At 47.1% G+C, this 24,456-nt stretch overlaps 2 protein-coding genes across 2 annotated transcripts in view; one reads left to right on the plus strand and one right to left on the minus strand.

Moving 5' to 3' along the window:
* Nucleotides 1–82: 82 nt before the first annotated feature.
* Nucleotides 83–12,214, plus strand: pmm2 (phosphomannomutase 2; the record flags this gene model as incomplete). The annotated part of the gene is given in 9 exon segments (NM_001141678.1): nucleotides 83–213; nucleotides 2,654–2,765; nucleotides 6,346–6,422; nucleotides 6,956–7,047; nucleotides 8,423–8,522; nucleotides 8,819–8,894; nucleotides 10,010–10,125; nucleotides 10,865–11,381; nucleotides 11,789–12,214. Coding segments are annotated over 8 exon segments (750 nt in total). The 3' UTR covers nucleotides 10,970–11,381; nucleotides 11,789–12,214.
* A 2,281-nt stretch (nucleotides 12,215–14,495) lies between these two features.
* LOC106592957 (transmembrane protein 144) overlaps nucleotides 14,496–24,456 on the minus strand; it is a 31,855-nt gene continuing 21,894 nt past the window's right edge. The window contains exons 10-12 of the mRNA XM_082974036.1: nucleotides 24,038–24,135; nucleotides 22,012–22,065; nucleotides 14,496–18,643 (exon numbers count right to left, since the gene is read on the minus strand). Of these exons, the coding sequence (XP_082830162.1) occupies nucleotides 18,560–18,643; nucleotides 22,012–22,065; nucleotides 24,038–24,135 (236 nt within the window). The 3' untranslated portion in view covers nucleotides 14,496–18,559. The remainder of the gene's footprint in view (nucleotides 18,644–22,011; nucleotides 22,066–24,037; nucleotides 24,136–24,456) is intronic.

Raw genomic sequence — 24,456 nt, forward strand, 5'->3', positions numbered from 1 at the left:
GCACTTACTTCCGTATACACAGAGCACAGATGACGTTGCAGTCCGTCCACTATTCTCTTCCGCCTTCCACATCGGCTGGATCTAACGAAACCTCCAACACCGACTGGCCTCATTTACCAACGCATTTACTACGGACAAAAGATGGGTGAAGCTGTCGACACCACGACGCTGTGTCTCTTCGACGTGGACGGGACGCTGACTGCCGCTCGACAGGTCGGTAGACGGTACTGCTAACGGTTTAGCTATGTTAGTTCACACTCCAGACAGTAGAGAGAGAGAGTGCTGTGGTTTAGCTATGTTAGTTCACACTCCAGACAGTGAGAGAGAGAGAGAGAGAGAGAGAGTGCTGTGGTTTAGCTATGTTAGTTCACACTCCAGACAGTAGAGAGAGAGAGAGCTATGGTTTAGCTATGTTAGTTCACACTCCAGACAGTAGAGAGAGAGAGGCTATGGTTTAGCTATGTTAGTTCACACTCCAGACAGTAGAGAGAGAGAGAGAGCTATGGTTTAGCTATGTTAGTTCACACTCCAGACAGTAGAGAGAGAGAGAGTGCTGTGGTTTAGCTATGTTAGTTCACACTCCAGACAGTAGAGAGAGAGAGAGAGCTGTGGTTTAGCTATGTTAGTTCACACTCCAGACAGTAGAGAGAGAGAGAGAGAGAGCTGTGGTTTAGCCATGTTAGTTCACACTCCAGACAGTAGAGAGAGAGAGTGCTGTGGTTTAGCTATGTTAGTTCACACTCCAGACAGTAGAGTAGAGAGAGAGAGAGTGCTGTGGTTTAGCTATGTTAGTTCACACTCCAGACAGTAGAGTAGAGAGAGAGAGAGAGCTGTGGTTTAGCCATGTTAGTTCACACTCCAGACAGTAGAGAGAGAGAGAGAGTGCTGTGGTTTAGCTATGTTAGTTCACACTCCAGACAGTAGACAGAGAGAGAGAGAGAGAGAGAGAGTGCTGTGGTTTAGCCATGTTAGTTCACACTCCAGACAGTAGAGTAGAGAGAGAGAGAGTGCTGTGTTTTAGCCATGTTAGTTCACACTCCAGACAGTAGAGAGAGAGAGAGAGAGAGAGCTGTGGTTTAGCTATGTTAGTTCACACTCCAGACAGTAGAGAGAGAGAGAGTGCTGTGGTTTAGCCATGTTAGTTCACACTCCAGACAGTAGAGAGAGAGAGAGAGAGCTATGGTTTAGCCATGTTAGTTCACACTCCAGACAGTAGAGAGAGAGAGAGTGCTGTGGTTTAGCTATGTTAGTTCACACTCCAGACAGTAGAGAGAGAGAGAGAGCTGTGGTTTAGCTATGTTAGTTCACACTCCAGACAGTAGAGAGAGAGAGAGAGCTATGGTTTAGCCATGTTAGTTCACACTCCAGACAGTAGAGAGAGAGAGAGAGAGAGAGTGCTGTGGTTTAGCTATGTTAGTTCACACTCCAGACAGTAGAGAGAGAGAGAGAGCTGTGGTTTAGCTATGTTAGTTCACACTCCAGACAGTAGAGAGAGAGAGAGAGTGCTATGGTTTAGCCATGTTAGTTCACACTCCAGACAGTAGAGAGAGAGAGAGAGAGTGCTGTGGTTTAGCTATGTTAGTTCACACTCCAGACAGTAGAGAGAGAGGAGCTATGGTTTAGCCATGTTAGTTCACACTCCAGACAGTAGAGAGAGAGAGAGTGCTGTGGTTTAGCTATGTTAGTTCACACTCCAGACAGTAGAGAGAGAGAGTGCTGTGGTTTAGCTATGTTAGTTCACACTCCAGACAGTAGAGAGAGAGAGAGAGAGAGTGCTGTGGTTTAGCCATGTTAGTTCACACTCCAGACAGTAGAGAGAGAGAGAGTGCTATGGTTTAGCTATGTTAGTTCACACTCCAGACAGTAGAGAGAGAGAGAGCTATGGTTTAGCTATGTTAGTTCACACTCCAGACAGTAGAGAGAGAGAGAGTGCTGTGGTTTAGCTATGTTAGTTCACACTCCAGACAGTAGAGAGAGAGAGAGAGTGCTATGGTTTAGCTATGTTAGTTCACACTCCAGACAGTAGAGAGAGAGAGAGTGCTGTGGTTTAGCTATGTTAGTTCACACTCCAGACAGTAGAGAGAGAGAGAGTGCTGTGGTTTAGCCATGTTAGTTCACACTCCAGACAGTAGAGAGAGAGAGAGTGCTGTGGTTTAGCTATGTTAGTTCACACTCCAGACAGTAGAGAGAGAGAGAGCTGTGGTTTAGCTATGTTAGTTCACACTCCAGACAGTAGAGAGAGAGAGAGAGCTGTGGTTTAGCTATGTTAGTTCACACTCCAGACAGTAGAGAGAGAGAGAGAGAGCTATGTTAGTTCACACTCCAGACAGTAGAGAGAGAGTGAGCTATGGTTTAGCTATGTTAGTTCACACTCCAGACAGTAGAGAGAGAGAGAGCTATGGTTTAGCTATGTTAGTTCACACTCCAGACAGTAGAGAGAGAGAGAGCTATGGTTTAGCCATGTTAGAATGATATCTACTGTATCCGTTGTAGAGGCAGGACTGTGTGATTGACTGACTGGTTGTTGTAGCACCGTGTACTGGCGTGTATTAACATGTACTGGCGTGTACTAACGTGTACTGGCGTGTATTAACATGTACTGGCGTGTACTAACGTGTACTGGCGTGTACTAACGTGTGCTGGCGTGTTTCAGAGGGTGACTCCCGGGATGGAGGACTTCCTGCAGCGTCTGCGGCGGCGTGTTAGAGTCGGCGTGGTGGGGGGGTCGGACTATATCAAGATCAAAGAACAACTGGGAGACGATGGTGAGTTTCTGGGAGGAGGGAGGGGAGGGGAGGGGGGGGGGGACGATGGTGAGTTTCTGGGAGGGAGGGAGGGGAGGGAGGGAGGGGGACGACGACGATGGTGAGTTTCTGGGAGGAGGGAGGGAGGGGGAGGGGAGGGAACGATGGTGAGTTTCTGGGAGGGAGGGAGGGGAGGGAGGGAGGGGGGGGACGACGATGGTGAGTTTCTGGGAGGAGGGAGGGAGGGAGGGAGGGAGGGGGAGGGGAGGGAGGGGGGGACGATGGTGAGTTTCTGGGAGGGGAGGGAGGGAGGGGAGGGGGAGGGGGGGAGACGATGGTGAGTTTCTGGGAGGAGGGGGGGAGGGAGGGAGGGAGGATGGGAGACGATGGTGAGTGTCTGTGTGTCTGTTGCAATTATAAACTGGTTACCAACATGCATAGAACAGTAACCAATAATGTTTTTCCTCATTCCTGTGGTATATTGTAGAGATGTAGGACACAGTTCTGCTCCCTAAATTCCCTTCCCCCCCGTGTCTCACTCAATTGCGTTCCGACCGGTCCCTCTACACACGCGTGCTGAGTATAGAAATAAAAGCCTATAATTACAGGAATAAAAGCCTATAAAAACAGAAATAAAAGGCTATAAAAACAGAAATAAAAGCCTATAAAAACAGAAATAAAAGCCTATAAAAACAGGAATAAAAGCCTATAAAAACAGAAATAAAAGCCTATAATTACAGGAATAAAAGCCTATAAAAACAGAAATAAAAGCCTATAAAAACAGAAATAAAAGCCTATAATTACAGAAATAAAAGCCTATAATTACAGGAATAAAAGCCTATAAAAACAGAAATAAAAGCCTATAAATACAGAAATAAATAAAAGCCTATAAAAACAGAAATAAAAGGCTATAAATACAGGAATAAAAGGCTATAAATACAGGAATAAAAGCCTATAATTACAGATCTGATGGGATACACAAGCTACATTCCTTGCCAAATGACAACAGTTTTTTCACAAATTCAAAATGGACTAAACTTTGCTTTTTGGTCTTACTTAAGGGTTAGGCATAAGGTTAGCAGTGTGGTTAAGGTTAGGGTTAAGGTTAGGGTTAAAATCGTATTTTAAGAAGATGCATTGTAGAAACAGGCTTTACGACTTTGTGGCCGCGGTACCTAGTGAAAACCCTACTTTGTGAACTACTAGTGGCGTTAGAAGGGCTTAGTCCAGGTTATAACCCCCCTAAACACAGACAGGTTCCACACTGAAAATATACAAAAACATTAGTTTGATAAAGACGTATTTTAATCCGAATCATTAAGCCTCAGGTTGGAGTCATTAAAACGAGTTTTTCCACCACAACACAAATTTCTTGTTAACAAACTATAGTCTTGGCAAGTCGGTTGGGACATCTACTTTGTGCACGACACAAGTTATTTTTCTAACAATTGTTTACAGACAGATTATTTCACTTATAATTCACTGTATCACAATTCCAGTGGGTCAGAAGTTTACATACACTAAGTTGACTGGTGCCTTTAAACAGCTTGGAAAATTCCAGAAAATTATGTCATGGTTTTAGAAGCTTCTGATAGGCTAATTGACATCATTTGAGTCAATTGGAGGTGTACCTGTGGATGTATTTCAAGGTCTACCTTCAAACTCAGTGCCTCTTTGCTTGACTTCATAGGAAAATCAAAAGAAATCATCGAAGACCTCAGAAAAAAGATTGTTTTACTAGGATTAAATGTCAGGAATTGTGAAAAACTGAGTCTAAATGTATTTGTCTAAGGTGTATATAAACTTCCGACTTCAACTGTATTATGCAATGTTGTGTGCTGTTGGCATATAGATAAATAAGCACATGGTTTTTCCAGCCTTGTGTTATAAAAATAGGATTTATTCCATTGGAGAACCAGCAAAAAGAATAATGCAGTACTGGAACAGTCCAAGGTCCAATCCCTATCCCAAACCCTATCCCAAACCCTATCCCTAACCCTATCCCAAACCCTATCCCAAACCCTATCCCAATCCCTAACCCAATCCCTAACCCAAACCCTATCCCAAACCCTATCCCAAACCCTATCCCAAACCCTATCCCAAACCCTAACCCTATCCCTATCCCAATCCCTATCCCAAACCCTATCCCAAACCCTATCCCAATCCCTATCCCAAACCCTATCCCAAACCCTATCCCTATCCCAAACCCTATCCCAAACCCTATCCCTATCCCAAACCCTATCCCTATCCCAAACCCTATCCCTATCCCAATCCCTATCCCAATCCCTATCCCAAACCCTATCCCAAACCCTATCCCAAACCCTATCCCAAACCCTATCCCAAACCCTATCCCAAACCCTATCCCTATCCCAATCCCTATCCCAATCCCTATCCCAATCCCTATCCCAATCCCTATCCCTATCCCAAACCCTATCCCAATCCCAATCCCAAACCCTATCCCAATCCCAATCCCAAACCCTATCCCAAACCCTATCCCAAACCCTATCCCAATCCCTATCCCAAACCCTATCCCTATCCCAAACCCTATCCCTATCCCAAACCCTATCCCAATCCCTATCCCAAACCCTATCCCAATCCCAATCCAATCCCTAGTATGTTGTCTGATATACTGTAAACACGGCTGGAATGCTGTTAAACTAGCCAGTTCACTCCACCAATCAGGCCTTTATGGTAGCGTGGCCAGACGGAAGCCACTCCTCAGTAAAAGGCACATGACAGCCCGCTTGGAGTTTGCCAAAAGGCATCTAAAGACTCTCAGACCATGAGAAACGAGATTCTCTGGTCTGATGAGATCAAGATTGAACTCTTTGGTCTGAATGCCAAGTGTCACGTCTGGAGGAAACCTGGCATCATCCCTACGGTGAAGCATGGTGGTGGCAGCATCATGCTGTGGGGAGGTTTTTCAGCGGCAGGGACTGGGAGACTAGTCAGGATCGAGGGAAAGATGAACGGAGTGAAGTACAGAGAGATCCTTGATGAAAACCTGCTCAGGACCTCAGACTGGGGGCGAAGGTTCACCTTCCAACAGGACAACGACCCTAAACACACAGCCAAGACAACGCAGGAGCGGCTTCGGGACAAGCCTCTGAATGTCCTTGAGTGGCCCAGCCAGAGCCCGGACTTGAACCCGATCGAACATCACCATTTTTAGAATGAGGCTGTAACACAACAAAATGTGGAAGAAGTCAAAGACCCTGAACACACGACTGGAATGCTGTTTCAGCCGTCAGGACCCAAACTAACCAGTTTATCATTAATATAAATTAATATAATATATATTCTGCTGATCAACGAATAACATCTCACTATGGAATCAAGATCAGTGTGTGTAGTGTGTGTAGTGTGTGTGTGTGTGTGTGTAGTGTGTGTAGTGTGTGTGTAGTGTGTGTGTGTGTGTCAACTGATCCGTCAGGTTGTATTTAGCTGCTCTGACCTTCTCAGCTGTTCTCTGTAAAGGTCGTGACGCACACACAACACACACGCACACACGCACACCACACACACACACACACACACACACACACACACACACACACACACACACACACAGTGTACTAATGTATGTGTTTGTGTGTGGTAGTGGTAGAGAAGGTGGACTATCTGTTTGCTGAGAACGGATTGGTGGCCTATCAGAATGGACAGCTGGTAGCAGTACAGGTAAGACTCTGACCTTTAACCTTTGATGCTCCCATGTGGTTTATTCACCAAGATGGACACGTTGTAGTCATTGGTTGTTTCAGAGGATCCAGGGCTGTGATTGGTTGTTTCAGAGTATCCAGGGCTGTGATTGGTTGTTTCAGAGTATCCAGGGCTGTGATTGGTTGTTTCAGAGTATCCAGGGCTGTGATTGGTTGTTTCGGAGTATCCAGGGCTGTGATTGGTTGTTTCGGAGGATCCAGGGCTGTGATTGGTTGTTTCAGAGGATCCAGGGCTGTGATTGGTTGTTTCGGAGGATCCAGGGCTGTGATTGGTTGTTTCGGAGAATCCAGGGCTGTGATTGGTTGTTTCGGAGAATCCAGGGCTGTGATTGGTTGTTTCGGGGTATCCAGGGCTGTGATTGGTTGTTTCGGGGTATCCAGGGCTGTGATTGGTTGTTTCGGAGTATCCAGGGCTGTGATTGGTTGTTTCGGAGTATCCAGGGCTGTGATTGGTTGTTTCAGAGTATCCAGGGCTGTGATTGGTTGTTTCAGAGTATCCAGGCGTACATGGGGGAGGATCTTCTTCAAGACTTCATCAACTTCTGTCTCAACTACCTGTCCAAGATTACACTACCCAGGAAGAGGTAAACTCTCTCTCTCTCTCCCCCCATCTCTCACACACTCACCCCATCTCTCTCTCTCACCCCTCTCTCTCTCTCACTCTCTCACCCCATCTCTCTCTCTCACACTCACCCCATCTCTCTCTCACACACTCACCCCATCTCTCTCTCACACACTCACCCCATCTCTCTCTCTCACACCCACCCCATCTCTCTCTCTCTCTCCCCATCTCTCTCTCTCTCTCCCCATCTCTCTCTCTCTCACCCCATCTCGCTCTCTCACCTCATCTCTCTCTCTCACCCCATCTCCTCTCTCTCTCTCTCTCTCTCTCACACTCACCCCATCTCTCTCTCTCTCTCTCCCCCCATCTCTCTCCTCTCTCTCTCTCTCTCTCCCCCCATTTCTCTCTCTCTCTCTCTCTCTCCCCCATTTCTCTCTCTCTCTCTCTCTCCCCCATTTCTCTCTCTCTCTCTCTCCCCCCATTCTCTCTCTCTCTCTCTCTCCCCATTTCTCTCTCTCTCTCTCTCTCTCCCCCCATTTCTCTCTCTCTCTCTCTCTCTCTCCCCCCATTTCTCTCTCCCCCTCTCTCTCTCTCCCCCATTTCTCTCTCTCCCCATTTCTCTCTCTCTCCCCCATTTCTCTCTCTCCCTCTCTCTCTCTCTCCCCCATTTCCCTCTCTCTCTCTCTCTCTCTCTCTCCCCCATTTCTCTCTCTCTCCCTCTCTCTCTCTCCCCATTTCTCTCTCTCTCCCCATCTCGCTCTCTCTCCCCATCTCGCTCTCTCACCCCATCTCGCTCTCTCTCTCTCTCTCTCTCTCTCTCTCCCCCCATTTCTCGCTCTCTCTCTCCCCCCATTTCTCTCTCTCTCTCCCCCCATTTCTCTCTCTCTCTCTCCCCCCATTTCTCTCTCTCTCTCTCCCCCCATTTCTCTCTCTCTCTCCCCCCATTTCTCTCTCTCTCTCCCCCCATTTCTCTCTCTCTCTCCCCCATTTCTCTCTCTCTCTCTCTCTCTCTCCCCCCATCTCTCTCTCTCTCTCTCTCCCTCTCTCTCTCCCCCCATTTCTCTCTCTCTCTCTCCCCATTTCTCTCTCTCTCTCTCCCCATTTCTCTCTCTCTCCCCATCTCTCTCTCTCTCCTCTCTCTCTCTCCCCATCTCTCTCTCTCTCTCTCTCCCCACCATCTCTCCCCCATCTCTCTCTCTCTCCCCCATTTCTCTCTCTCTCTCTCTCTCCCCCCATCTCTCTCTCTCTCTCTCTCTCTCTCCCCACCATCTCTCCCCCCCCCATCTCTCTCTCTCTCCCCCATTTCTCTCTCTCTCTCCCTCTCTCTCTCCCCCCCATCTCTCTCTCTCTCTCTCTCTCTCTCCCTCCCCCATCTCCCCCCATCTCTCTCTCCTCAGGGGGACCTTTATAGAGTTCCGTAATGGGATGTTGAACGTGTCCCCTGTGGGGCGGAGCTGCAGTCAGGAGGAGAGACTGGAGTTCTACCAGCTGGACCAGGTACGGAGGGATGATGTCTGTCTGGGTCGTTAGGTTGGAGTTCTACCAGCTGGACCAGGTACGGAGGGATGATGTCTGTCTGGGTCGTTAGGTTGGAGTTCTACCAGCTGGACCAGGTACGGAGGGATGATGTCTGTCTGGGTCGTTAGGTTGGAGTTCTACCAGCTGGACCAGGTACGGAGGGATGATGTCTGTCTGGGTCGTTAGGTTGGAGTTCTACCAGCTGGACCAGGTACGGAGGGATGATGTCTGTCTGGGTCGTTAGGTCACTTTGATTGACGGCTGTCTCTCAACAGAAAGAGCGAATCAGAGAGAAGTTTGTTGCCGTTCTTCAGGAGGAGTTTAAAGGCAAAGGACTGACCTTCTCTATCGGTGAGTCTGACCTCTAATCCTAAAGACTGGACTCCTCTATAGGTGAGTCTGACCTCTAATCCACTCTCCCTCCCTGCCTCCCTGCCTCCCTCCCTGCCTCCCTCTCTCCCTCCCTGCCTCTCTCCCTCCCTGCCTCTCTTCCTCCCTGCCTCTCTTCCTCCCTCCCACTCTTCCTCCCTGCCTCCCTCTCTCCCTCCCTGCCTCTCTTCCTCCCTGCCTCTCTTCCTCCCTCCCACTCTTCCTCCCTGCCTTCCACTCTTCCTCCCTGCCTTCCACTCTTCCTCCCTGCCTTCCACTCTTCCTCCCTGCCTTCCACTCTTCCTCCCTGCCTTCCACTCTTCCTCCCTGCCTCCCACTCTTCCTCCCTGCCTCCCACTCTCCCTCCCTGCCTCCCACTCTCCCTCCCTCCCTGCCTCCCACTCTCCCCCTCCCTGCCTCCCACTCTCCCTCCCTGCCTCCCACTCTTCCTCCCTCCCTCCCTCCCTGCCTCCCACTCTCCCTCCCTCCCTGCCTCCCACTCTCCCTCCCTCCCTGCCTCTCTTCCTCCCTCCCACTCTTCCTCCCTGCCTTCCACTCTTCCTCCCTGCCTTCCACTCTCCCTCCCTGCCTTCCACTCTCCCTCCCTGCCTTCCACTCTCCCTCCCTGCCTTCCACTCTCCCTCCCTGCCTCCCACTCTCCCTCCCTGCCTCCCACTCTCCCTCCCTGCCTCCCACTCTCCCTCCCTGCCTCCCACTCTTCCTCCCTGCCTCCCTCCCTGCCTCCCACTCTCCCTCCCTCCCTGCCTCCCTCTCTCCCTCCCTCCCTGCCTCCCTCTCTCCTCCCTCCCTGCCTCCCTCTCTCCCTTCCTCCCTGCCTCCCTCCCTCCCTCTCTTCCTCCCTCCCTCCCTCTCTTCCTCCCTCTCTCCCTCTCTTCCTCCCACTCTCCCTGCCTCCCTCTCTCCCTCTCTCCCTCTCTTCCTCCCTCTCTCCCTCTCTTCCTCCCTCTCTCCCTCTCTTCCTCCCTGCCTCCCACTCTTCCTCCCACTCTCCCTGCCTCCCTCCCTCTCTTCCTCCCACTCTCCCTCCCTCCCTCCCTGCCTCCCTCCCTGCCTCCCTCCCTCCCTCCCTCCATCAGGCGGCCAGATCAGTTTTGATGTGTTCCCAGAGGGATGGGATAAGCGTTACTGTCTGGGCCTGGTAGAGAAAGACTCCTATCAAACCATACACTTCTTTGGAGACAAAACTAAACCTGTAAGTAGCTTCATAATGACCACCGTGTTATAGCTTCATAACGACCACCGTGTTATAGCTTCATAACGACCACCGTGTTATAGCTTCATAACGACCACCGTGTTATAGCTTCATAACGACCACCGTGTTATAGCTTCATAACGACCACCGTGTTGTAGCTTCATAACGACCACCGTGTTATAACGACCACCGTGTTATAGCTTCATAACGACCACCGTGTTATAGCTTCATAACGACCACCGTGTTATGGCTTCATAACGACCACCGTGTTATGGCTTCATAACGACCACCGTGTTATAACGACCACCGTGTTATAGCGACCACCGTGTAATAGCGACCACCGTGTTATAACGACCACCGTGTTATAACGACCACCGTGTTGTAGCTTCATAACGACCACCGTGTTGTAGCTTCATAACGACCACCGTGTTATAGCTTCATAACGACCACCGTGTTGTAGCTTCATAACGACCACCGTGTTATAGCTTCATAACGACCACCGTGTTATAGCTTCATAACGACCACCGTGTTGTAGCTTCATAACGACCACCGTGTTGTAGCTTCATAGCGACCACCGTGTTATAACGACCACCGTGTAATAGCGACCACCGTGTAATAGCGACCACCGTGTTATAACGACCACCGTGTTATAACGACCACCGTGTTATAACGACCACCGTGTTGTAGCTTCATAACGACCACCGTGTTGTAGCTTTGATATGTTAATTTTGTGCTTTAGGGAGGAAACGACCATGAGATCTATGCAGATCCCAGAACCATCGGACATGAAGTCACCTGCCCTGAAGACACACAACGGATCTGTCAGGACCTGTTCTTCAACTGATCACGTCCTGCCCTACCAAGACCTGTTCTTCAACTGATACACGGCCCGTCGTCCTGCCCTACCAAGACCTGTTCTTCACCTGATACACGGCCCGTCGTCCTGCCCTACCAAGACCTGTTCTTCACCTGATACACGGCCCGTCGTCCTGCCCTACCAAGACCTGTTCTTCACCTGATACACGGCCCGTCGTCCTGCCCTACCAAGACCTGTTCTTCAACTGATACACAGCCCGTCGTCCTGCCCTACCAAGACCTGTTCTTCACCTGATACACGGCCCGTCGTCCTGCCCTACCAAGACCTGTTCTTCAACTGATACACGTCCCGTCGTCCTGCCCTACCAAGACCTGTTCTTCACCGGATACACGGCCCGTCGTCCTGCCCTACCAAGACCTGTTCTTCACCGGATACACGGCCCGTCGTCCTGCCCTACCATGACCTGTTCTTCACCGGATACACGGCCCGTCGTCCTGCCCTACCATGACCTGTTCTTCACCGGATACACGGCCCGTCGTCCTGCCCTACCAAGACCTGTTCTTCAACTGATACACGTCCTGCCCTACCAAGACCTGTTCTTCACCTGATACACGGCCCGTCGTCCTGCCCTACCAAGACCTGTTCTTCACCTGATACACGGCCCGTCGTCCTGCCCTACCAAGACCTGTTCTTCACCTGATACACGGCCCGTCGTCCTGCCCTACCAAGACCTGTTCTTCACCTGATACACGGCCCGTCGTCCTGCCCTACCAAGACCTGTTCTTCACCTGATACACGGCCCGTCGTCCTGCCCTACCAAGACCTGTTCTTCACCGGATACACGGCCCGTCGTCCTGCCCTACCAAGACCTGTTCTTCACCTGATACACGGCCCGTCGTCCTGCCCTACCAAGTGATCATGTGACCATTAGGGCTTTATGGAATTTAGGCCAACGATTAATTGTCATGTCGACGGTCATTTTTCATGAACTTTGAAAGTTATCTTGGAGTTACCCGACGCATACAACACCGCTTTGGTGACACCCCTGTTTAGTAAACGAACGGTTTTGACCGCTGGGAACTTTGGGTAATAAAGCTTCTTCCAACTGTGTCTTTCTGCACATAAAATGATTATCCACTTCATTAAAAACTGCTATTGATTAAACTATATCTGTTTGGGGTTTTAGGCTGCGTTTCTGTCTATCACTTGGTGACATCGGCTGTTTGTAAAAAGGGCTTTATAAATAAATGTGATTGAAAACCCCTCCTAAAATTAATATTAAGACTGGTATTATTATTAGTTTACGGTTATTGCCCTGGTTGAAACATGTTTTGATACAGTGTACTCTAATGAACAGGGCCCTGGTTGAACCAGTGTACTCCAATGAACAGGGCCCTGGTTGAACCAGTGTTCTCTAATGAACAGGGCCCTGGTTGAACCAGTGTACTCTAATGAACAGGGCCCTGGTTGAACCAGTGTTCTCTAATGAACAGGGCCCTGGTTGAACCAGTGTACTCTAATGAACAGGGCCCTGGTTGAACCAGTGTACTCTAATGAACAGGGCCCTGGTTGAACCAGTGTACTCTAATGAACAGGGCCCTGGTTGAACCAGTGTACTCTAATGAACAGGGCCCTGGTTGAACCAGTGTACTCTAATGAACAGGGCCCTGGTTGAACCAGTGTACTCTAATGAACAGGGCCCTGGTTGAACCAGTGTACTCTAATGAACAGGGCCCTGGTTGAACCAGTGTTCTCTAATGAACAGGGCCCTGGTTGAACCAGTGTACTCTAATGAACAGTGCCCTGGTTGAACCAGTGTTCTCTAATGAACAGGGCCCTGGTTGAACCAGTGTACTCTAATGAACAGGGCCCTGGTTGAACCAGTGTACTCTAATGAACAGGGCCCTGGTTGAACCAGTGTACTCTAATGAACAGGGCCCTGGTTGAACCAGTGTACTCTAATGAACAGGGCCCTGGTTGAACCAGTGTACTCTAATGAACAGGGCCCTGGTTGAACCAGTGTACTCTAATGAACAGGGCCCTGGTTGAACCAGTGTACTCTAATGAACAGGGCCCTGGTTGAACCAGTGTTCTCTAATGAACAGGGCCCTGGTTGAAACATGTTTTGATACAATGTACTCTAATGAACAGGGCCCTGGTTGAACCAGTGTACTCTAATGAACAGGGCCCTGGTTGAACCAGTGTACTCTAATGAACAGGGCCCTGGTTGAACCAGTGTACTCTAATGAACAGGGCCCTGGTTGAACCAGTGTACTCTAATGAACAGGGCCCTGGTTGAACCAGTGTTCTCTAATGAACAGGGCCCTGGTTGAACCAGTGTACTCTAATGAACAGGGCCCTGGTTGAACCAGTGTTCTCTAATGAACAGGGCCCTGGTTGAACCAGTGTTCTCTAATGAACAGGGCCCTGGTTGAACCAGTGTACTCTAATGAACAGGGCCCTGGTTGAACCAGTGTACTCTAATGAACAGGGCCCTGGTTGAACCAGTGTTCTCTAATGAACAGGGCCCTGGTTGAACCAGTGTACTCTAATGAACAGGGCCCTGGTTGAACCAGTGTACTCTAATGAACAGGGCCCTGGTTGAACCAGTGTACTCTAATGAACAGGGCCCTGGTTGAACCAGTGTTCTCTAATGAACAGGGCCCTGGTTGAACCAGTGTACTCTAATGAACAGGGCCCTGGTTGAACCAGTGTACTCTAATGAACAGTGCCCTGGTTGAACCAGTGTTCTCTAATGAACAGGGCCCTGGTTGAACCAGTGTACTCTAATGAACAGGGCCCTGGTTGAACCAGTGTTCTCTAATGAACAGTGCCAATCATTGTGGATGTTGCCTTTTTTCCATGGCTTCTGGTTGGGATATGTACGTACAGTCACTGGGGACGACGTCATCGATGCACTTATTAATGAAGCCGGTGATTGTTGTGGTAAACTCAATGTTATCGACCGCCCCGATTCAGTCTTATGTAGCTACATTGGATAAAAGTAGAGACTCGGAGCTAGAAAATGGTACCTCACACACTACAGTTGAGGAAACAATGGGAAAGTAATTCTGCTTTGAAAGTCGAACTTTTAACCCCACTTTTTAGAAAATGGCCCCTGAATGTTTTTGGTAGCTACTGGAGAGCTCTTCTTCGTCTCCACCCATTCAGCATCGTCCACACCCTCTTAATCCTTAGCCCCACCCATCTCTTTAAGGATTCACACGTGAGGCCATCTGCTAAACAGAGTGAGTAGTGTAGTAAACGACCAAAGATTAAGACTAAAAGTGGTGAAAGTAGTCGCCTACGATAAGGAAAAACTCCAGGTAAAAACACTTTATCTAGTCCTATATTCTAATCTGACTTTGGTGCAGGTCATATTGTTTTTCACATTACTGTCTCTGGTAAACACACACTATATTAAATCAAAGTTTGTCGCATGATACAGAAGGTGTAAACAGTACAGTGGTAATGGTTACTTATTTAAAATCGGCATAATCCCAACTACTGTTTACGTTCTAAATGTCAGAGTAAGAACTCACCGGACAATATGAAATCTTAAACCAAGTTTATTAATCCCAAATGATCGAACGGACAAAAAAAAACACATTCGCACAGCACTGATATTTAACCCTTCGTCCTCCTACGCATCTCAACAGCCAATGCATCTCTGTTGCTAGGCAGAACCTTAGTGAGATCTGTTCTTCACCTCTAACCCCAGAGTGCTCAGTCCTCTCCAACTCACGGCTGTCATGGTGCCTGGTACCAGAGTGTCTCTCTTCTCCTCCCAGAGGATCCCTGGATGGCTAACAACAACACATCCTGACAGAATGTAAACGTTATACCCCCTCTCTCCCTCAGTGACATATCCTGACATAATGTAAACGTTATACCCCCTCTCTCCCTCAGTGACATATCCTGACATAATGTAAACGTTATACCCCCTCTCTCCCTCAGTGACATATCCTGACATAATGTAAACGTTATACCCTGTCTCAGTGACATATCCTGACATAATGTAAACGTTATACCCCCTCTCTCCCTCAGTGACATATCCTGACATAATGTAAACGTTATACCCTGTCTCAGTGACATATCCTGACATAATGTAAACGTTATACCCCCTCTCTCCCTCAGTGACATATCCTGACATAATGTAAACGTTATACCCTCTCTCAGTCAGTGACATATCCTGACATAATGTAAACGTTATACCGCTATAACCGTCAGTGACATATCCTGACATAATGTAAACATTATACCCTCTCTCAGTGACATGAATAAGTATATTTCATATTCTCAGAACCCAACAATGTCTTTATCTAATTATTCAATATGGCTATCAAACCGTTTCTAGAGCTGAAAGCCCGTGCCTTTTATAGTTTAGTCATATTTATCTTAGCGACCTTAGAAGTGTTCACTTTGCAGGTTGACTAGCATCTATTGGGTTGCAATGTCTCATACATTGGATGGCCAAATCAACAGGAAGTACTGGCTGTAACGTCACATTAGATCAACAGGAAGTACTGGCTGTAACGTCACATTAGATCAACAGGAAGTACTGGCTGTAACGTCACATTAGATCAACAGGAAGTACTGGCTGTAACGTCACATTAGATCAACAGGAAGTACTGGCTGTAACGTCACATTAGATCAACAGGAAGTACTGGCTGTAACGTCACATTAGATATCAACAGGAAGTACTGGCTGTAACGTCACATATCAACAGGAAGTACTGGCTGTAACGTCACATATCGACAGGAAGTACTGGCTGTAACGTCACATATCAACAGGAAGTACTGGCTCTAACATCACATTAGATCAACAGGAAGTACTGGCTGTAACGTCACATTAGATCAACAGGAAGTACTGGCTGTAACGTCACATTAGATCAACAGGAAGTACTGGCTGTAACGTCACATATCGACAGGAAGTACTGGCTGTAACGTCACATATCAACAGGAAGTACTGGCTGTAACGTCACATTAGATCAACAGGAAGTACTGGCTGTAACGTCACATTAGATCAACAGGAAGTACTGGCTGTAACGTCACATTAGATCAACAGGAAGTACTGGCTGTAACGTCACATTAGATCAACAGGAAGTACTGGCTGTAACGTCACATTAGATCAACAGGAAGTACTGGCTGTAACGTCACATTAGATCAACAGGAAGTACTGGCTGTAACGTCACATTAGATCAACAGGAAGTACTGGCTGTAACATCACATTAGATCAACAGGAAGTACTGGCTGTAACGTCACATTAGATCAACAGGAAGTACTGGCTGTAACGTCACATTAGATCAACAGGAAGTACTGGCTGTAACGTCACATTAGATCAACAGGAAGTACTGGCTGTAACGTCACATATCGACAGGAAGTACTGGCTGTAACGTCACATATCGACAGGAAGTACTGGCTGTAACGTCACATTAGATAAACAGGAAGTACTGGCTGTAACGTCACATTAGATATCAACAGGAAGTACTGGCTGTAACGTCACATTAGATATCAACAGGAAGTACTGGCTGTAACGTCACATTAGATCAACAGGAAGTACTGGCTGTAACGTCACATTAGATCAACAGGAAGTACTGGCTGTAACGTCACATATCAACAGGAAGTACTGGCTGTAACGTCACATTAGATAAACAGGAAGTACTGGCTGTAACGTCACATTAGATCAACAGGAAGTACTGGCTGTAACGTCACATATCGACAGGAAGTACTGGCTGTAACGTCACATATCGACAGGAAGTACTGGCTGTAACGTCACATTAGATCAACAGGAAGTACTGGCTGTAACGTCACATATCGACAGGAAGTACTGGCTGTAACGTCACATTAGATCAACAGGAAGTACTGGCTGTAACGTCACATATCGACAGGAAGTACTGGCTGTAACGTCACATATCGACAGGAAGTACTGGCTGTAACGTCACATTAGATCAACAGGAAGTACTGGCTGTAATGTCACATTAGATATCAACAGGAAGTACTGGCTGTAACGTCACATTAGATCAACAGGAAGTACTGGCTGTAACGTCACATTAGATCAACAGGAAGTACTGGCTGTAACGTCACATTAGATCAACAGGAAGTACTGGCTGTAACGTCACATATCGACAGGAAGTACTGGCTGTAACGTCACATTAGATCAACAGGAAGTACTGGCTGTAACGTCACATATCGACAGGAAGTACTGGCTGTAACGTCACATATCGACAGGAAGTACTGGCTGTAACGTCACATTAGATCAACAGGAAGTACTGGCTGTAACGTCACATTAGATCAACAGGAAGTACTGGCTGTAACGTCACATTAGATCAACAGGAAGTACTGGCTCTACAGTGGTGGACCAGAAAGTGAGTTTCAGGCACTTAGATTAGATAACTCTACAGTTCACCCTCTTCAGCCACTGGCTGTAACATCACAGTGGAAAAACAAACTTTATAAAACATTTTAAAAAAAGTATCCCTTTAAGATAAAATCATTTGTCTATTTCCATGAATTTATCAAGGAAGAAAATATTAGAGACTAACTAGAAATGGTTAAAAAAAAGTGTATCAGTTAAAAGTTAAGACGGTTCCCTTGTGGAGGACAGTAACCATCATCCTCCTGGTTCGCTGAGTGTCTGGCGGAAGGTCATAACACCTTAGAGAAGCTGTGTGTTACACCTTAGAGAAGCTGTGTGTTACACCTTAGAGAAGCTGTGTGTTACACCTTAGAGAAGCTGTGTGTTACACCTTAGAGAAGCTGTGTGTTACACCTTAGAGAAGCTGTGTGTTACACCTTGGAGAAGCTGTGTGTTACACCTTGGAGAAGCTGTGTGTTACACCTTGGAGAAGCTGTGTGTTACACCTTGGAGAAGGCTGTGTGTTACACCTTGGAGAAGCTGTGTGTTACACCTTGGAGAAGCTGTGTGTTACACCTTGGAGAAGCTGTGTGTTACACCTTGGAGAAGCTGTGTGTTACACCTTGGAGAAGCTGTGTGTTACACCTTAGAGAAGCTGTGTGTTACACCTTGGAGAAGCTGTGTGTTACACCTTAGAGAAGCTGTGTGTTACACCTTGGAGAAGCTGTGTGTTACACCTTAGAGAAGCTGTGTGTTACACCTTAGAGAAGCTGTGTGTTACACCTTAGAGAAGCTGTGTGTTACACCTTAGAGAAGCTGTGTGTTACACCTTAGAGAAGCTGTGTGTTACACCTTGGAGAAGCTGTGTGTTACACCTTGGAGAAGCTGTGTGTTACACCTTAGAGAAGCTGTGTGTTACACCTTAGAGAAGCTGTGTGTTACACCTTAGAGAAGCTGTGTGTTACACCTTAGAGAAGCTGTGTGTTACACCTTAGAGAAGCTGTGTGTTACACCTTGGAGAAGCTGTGTGTTACACCTTAGAGAAGCTGTGTGTTACACCTTAGAGAAGCTGTGTGTTACACCTTGGAGAAGCTGTGTGTTACACCTTGGAGAAGCTGTGTGTTACACCTTGGAGAAGCTGTGTGTTACACCTTAGAGAAGCTGTGTGTTACACCTTGGAGAAGCTGTGTGTTACACCTTGGAGAAGCTGTGTGTTACACCTTGGAGAAGCTGTGTGTTACACCTTGGAGAAGCTGTGTGTTACACCTTAGAGAAGGCTGTCAGCAGGGCTCCGGCTAGAACCAATGAGAACGCCACGCCCAGGATGAGGAAGTTACACCAACCCTGAGGAGGAGGAGACGAGAGGTCATTTAACCAATAAGCCCTGACCCTGAGGAGAAGAGAGGTCATTTAACCAATAAGCCCTGACCCTGAGGAGGAGAGAGGTCATTTAACCAATAAGCCCTGACCCTGAGGAGAAGAGAGGTCATTTAACCAATAAGCCCTGACCCTGAGGAGGAGAGAGGTCATTTAACCAATAAGCCCTGACCCTGAGGAGAAGAGAGGTCATTTAACCAATAAGCCCTGACCCTGAGGAGGAGGAGAGAGGTCATTTAACCAATAAACCCTGACCCTGAGGAGGAGAGAGGTCATTTAACCAATAAGCCCTGACCCTGAGGAGGAGAAGAGAGGTCATTTAACCAATAAGCCCTGACCCTGAGGAGACGAGAGGTCATTTAACCAATAAGCCCTGACCCTGAGGAGAAGAGAGGTCATTTAACCAATAAGCCCTAACCCTGAGGAGGAGGAGAAGAGAGGTCATTTAACCAATAAGCCCTGACCCTGAGGAGGAGGAGAAGAGAGGTCATTTAACCAATAAGCCCTGACCCTGAGGAGGAGACGAGAGGTCATTTAACCAATAAGCCCTGACCCTGAGGAGGAGGAGAAGAGAGGTCATTTAACCAATAAGCCCTGACCCTGAGGAGGAGAAGAGAGGTCATTTAACCAATAAGCCCTGACCCTGAGGAGGAGAAGAGAGGTCATTTAACCAATAAGCCCTGACCCTGAGGAGGAGAAGAGAGGTCATTTAACCAATAAGCCCTGACCCTGAGGAGGAGAAGAGAGGTCATTTAACCAATAAGCCCTGACCCTGAGGAGAAGAGAGGTCATTTAACCAATAAGCCCTGACCCTGAGGAGAAGAGAGGTCATTTAACCAATAAGCCCTGACCCTGAGGAGGAGGAGAGAGGTCATTTAACCAATAAGCCCTGACCCTGAGGAGGAGAAGAGAGGTCATTTAACCAATAAGCCCTGACCCTGAGGAGAAGAGAGGTCATTTAACCAATAAGCCCTGACCCTGAGGAGAAGAGAGGTCATTTAACCAATAAGCTCTGACCCTGAGGAGAAGAGAGGTCATTTAACCAATAAGCCCTGACCCTGAGGAGGAGAGAGGTCATTTAACCAATAAGCCCTGACCCTGAGGAGAAGAGAGGTCATTTAACCAATAAGCCCTGACCCTGAGGAGGAGAAGAGAGGTCATTTAACCAATAAGCCCTAACCCTGAGGAGGAGGAGAGAGGTCATTTAACCAATAAGCCCTAACCCTGAGGAGGAGGAGAGAGGTCATTTAACCAATAAGCCCTGACCCTGAGGAGGAGAAGAGAGGTCATTTAACCAATAAGCCCTGACCCTGAGGAGGAGAGAGGTCATTTAACCAATAAGCCCTGACCCTGAGGAGGAGGAGAGAGGTCATTTAACCAATAAGCCCTGACCCTGAGGAGGAGGAGAGAGGTCATTTAACCAATAAGCCCTGACCCTGAGGAGGAGGAGAGAGGTCATTTAACCAATAAGCCCTGACCCTGAGGAGGAGAAGAGAGGTCATTTAACCAATAAGCCCTGACCCTGAGGAGGAGAAGAGAGGTCATTTAACCAATAAGCCCTGACCCTGAGGAGAAGAGAGGTCATTTAACCAATAAGCCCTGACCCTGAGGAGGAGAAGAGAGGTCATTTAACCAATAAGCCCTGACCCTGAGGAGGAGAAGAGAGGTCATTTAACCAATAAGCCCTGACCCTGAGGAGAAGAGAGGTCATTTAACCAATAAACCCTGACCCTGAGGAGAAGAGAGGTCATTTAACCAATAAGCCCTGACCCTGGGAGGAGAAGAGAGGTCATTTAACCATGAAGTTTCTCCTTCTGCCAAAATGTTGCCGTCGTGATGAAAGAGGCGCTACGCTTTCAAATCGTCCCACGTTTCTCGTTTGACCAGCTGTTTTTCAGCAACTGGTATTGTTGAATTCGGTTGTCCAATTAATGTATTTACTAGCAACAAACTAGCCTAGTGTTTGGTATGCGATCTCATCTGTCATGAACAGGGTCCTGACGAGAGAAACTTTTCTACGGCGAAATCACGCCTCGTCAGGTCATTTTTATCGGTTTTATTTGCACCCAAGATAACAGGTGATAGATAATAAGTGTTGTTGGATATCCAAGGACTTAATGAAAACCTCACCAAAAAAACACTACACAAAAAGTACAAAAAATGTTTTGTTAAACTGGATATACCCCAGTGAATGTCGCTACGGAACAGCCTAACCAAACGCAGCTAGCTACTTCACTGTTATTCTGGCAGCGCTGTTTGGACGTGACTGTTAGCCGTAGTTGGCTAGCTACTTCACTGTTATTCTGGCAGCGCTGTTTGGACGTGACTGTTAGCCGTAGTTGGCTAGCTACTTCACTGTTATTCTGGCAGCGCTGTTTGGACGTGACTGTTAGCCGTAGTTGGCTAGCTACTTCACTGTTATTCTGGCAGCGCTGTTTGGACGTGACTGTTAGCCGTAGTTGGCTAGCTCGTGACTGTTAGCCGTAGTTGGCTAGCTACTTTGTGTTATTCTGGTAGCGCTGTTGGACGTGACTGTTAGCCGTAGTTGGCTAGCTACTTCACTGTTATTCTGGCAGCGCTGTTTGGACGTGACTGTTAGCCGTAGTTGGCTAGCTGCAGCGCTGTTGGACGTGACTGTTAGCCGTAGTTGGCTAGCTACTTCACTGTTATTCTGGCAGCGCTGTTTGGACGTGACTGTTAGCCGTAGTTGGCTAGCTGCAGCGCTGTTGGACGTGACTGTTAGCCGTAGTTGGCTAGCTACTTCACTGTTATTCTGGCAGCGCTGTTTGGACGTGACTGTTAGCCGTAGTTGGCTAGCTGCAGCGCTGTTGGACGTGACTGTTAGCCGTAGTTGGCTAGCTACTTCACTGTTATTCTGGCAGCGCTGTTTGGACGTGACTGTTAGCCGTAGTTGGCTAGCTGCAGCGCTGTTGGACGTGACTGTCAGCCGCTAGTTGGCGTGAGCTACTTCAGCCGTTAGTTGGCTGCGCAGCGCTGTTTGGACGTGACTGTTAGCCGTAGTTGGCTAGCTACTTCACTGTTATTCTGGCAGCGCTGTTTGGATGTGACTGTTAGCCGTAGTTGGCTAGCTACTTCGCTGTTATTCTGGCAGCGCTGTTGGACGTGATTCTTCAAATAGCCCCTCTTTGCCTTGATGACAGCTTTGCACACTCTTGGCATTCTCTCAACCAGCTTCATGAGTTAGTCACCTGGAATGCATTTCAATTAACAGGTGCTTCCTTCTTAATCCATTTGAGATATTTGTAACTCACAAGTGAAAAAGGTTAACATAAGTTTGCTTTGGTAATATATTTTTGAATAGAATGGTTACCTACCTTAACCTCCTTAAAGACCACCACTCCCCAAAGAGCTGCAATGAGACCAGGACCCTGCACACAGAGAAACACTTAACACAGCAGCACCGCCGTAGCATCAACACAGTAGCATCGACACAGCAGCACCGCCGTAGCATCGCCACAGCACCGCCGCCGTAGCATCGCCACAGCACCGCCGCCGTAGCATCGCCACAGCACCGCCCGCCGTAGCATCGACACAGCAGCGCCGCCGTAGCATCGACACAGCAGCGCCGCCGTAGCATCAACACAGCAGCACCGCCGTAGCATCAACGCAGCACTGCCGTAGCATCAACACAGCACTGCCGTAGCATCAACACAGCACCGCCGTAGCATCAACACAGCACCGCCGTAGCATCAACACAGCAGCACTGCCGTAGCATCAACACAGCACCGCCGTAGCATCAACACAGCACCGCCGTAGCATCAACACAGCAGCACTGCCGTAGCATCAACACAGCACCGCCGTAGCATCAACACAGCACCGCCGTAGCATCAACACAGCACCGCCGTAGCATCAACATAGTACTGTAGTATTATTAAGGTACTACCGCTGTTATAGTAATATAGTACTGCTGTTAACTGACTTGCCGAGTTAAATAAAGATTAAATAAAAATATCATCAACATGGTACTGCTGTAGTATTAATATAGTACCGCTGTAGTATTAATATAGTACCGCTGTAGCACCAACACAGCACTATAGTATTATTAAGGTACTACCGTTGTTATAGTAATATGGTACTGCTGTAGTATTAATATATTACTGCTATAGTATTAATATAGCACTGCTGTAGTATTCCTGCTATAGTATTAATATAGCACTGCTGTAGTATTAATATAGCACTGCTGTAGTATTAATATATTACTGCTGTAGTATTAATATAGCACTGCTGTAGTATTAATATATTACTGCTATAGTATTAATATAGCACTGCCGTAGTATTCCTGCTATAGTATTAATATAGCACTGCCGTAGTATTAATATAGCACTGCTGTAGTATTAATATATTACTGCTGTAGTATTAATATAGCACTGCTGTAGTATTAATATATTACTGCTATAGTATTAATATAGCACTGCCGTAGTATTCCTGCTATAGTATTAATATAGCACTGCCGTAGTATTAATATAGTACTGCTGTAGTATTAATATAGTACCGCTATAGCATTAAAACAGTACCGCTGTAGCATTAAAACAGTACTGCTGTAGTATTAATATAGTACTGCTGTAGTATTAATATAGCACTGCTGTAGTATTAATATAGCACTGCTGTAGTATTAATATAGCACTGCTGTAGTATTAATATAGTACTGCTGTAGTATTAATATAGTACTGCTGTAGTATTAATATAGTACCGCCGTAGTATTAATATAGTGCCGCCGTAGTATTAATATAGTGCCGCCATAGTATTAATATAGTGCTGCCATAGTATTAATATAGTACTACCGCAGCAGTATTAATATAGTACCGCTGTAGTATTAATATAGTGCCGCCGTAGTATTAATATAGTGCGGCCATAGTATTAATATAGTGCTGCCATAGTATTAATATAGTACTACCGCAGCAGTATTAATATAGTACCGCTGTAGTATTAATATAGTACCGCTGTAGTATTAACATAGTACTGCTGTAGTATTAATATAGTACTGCTGTATATAGCACAGCTGTAGTATTAATATAGTACTGCTGTAGTATTAACATAGTACTGCTGTAGTATTCATATAGCACTGCTGTAGTATTAATATAGTACTGCTGTAGTATTAACATAGTACCGCTGTAGTATTAATATAGCACTGCTGTAGTATTAATATATTACTGCTATAGTATTAATATAGCACTGCCGTAGTATTCCTGCTATAGTATTAATATAGCACTGCCGTAGTATTAATATAGTACTGCTGTAGTATTAATATAGTACCGCTATAGCATTAAAACAGTACCGCTGTAGCATTAAAACAGTACTGCTGTAGTATTAACATAGTACTGCTGTAGTATTAATACTCACCGTGGTTATTATGGGGAAACTGACCACAGCACTCAGGTAGGTGTTGGCCAGAAACCAGCAGCAGGTAGCAATACCCCACATCACCCCAGAGACAAAACCTGGACAAAAATACACAGAGAGTAAATAACCCTACAATCTGACCAGGTAGTATAACTCTCTAGGTGTGTATACCAGGTAGTATAACTCTCTAGGTGTGTATACCAGGTAGTATAACTCTAGGGTAGACTCTAGGTGTGTGTACCAGGTAGTATAACTCTCTAGGTGTGTGTGTACCAGGTAGTATAACTCTCTAGGTGTGTATACCAGGTAGTATAACTCTCTAGGTGTGTATACCAGGTAGTATAACTCTAGGGTAGACTCTAGGTGTGTGTACCAGGTAGTAAAACTCTCTAGGTGTGTATACCAGGTAGTATAACTCT

Source organism: Salmo salar, chromosome 04 (assembly GCF_965601325.2).
Source record: "Salmo salar chromosome 04, fSalSal1, whole genome shotgun sequence".
NCBI classification, from domain to species: Eukaryota; Metazoa; Chordata; class Actinopteri; order Salmoniformes; family Salmonidae; genus Salmo; species Salmo salar.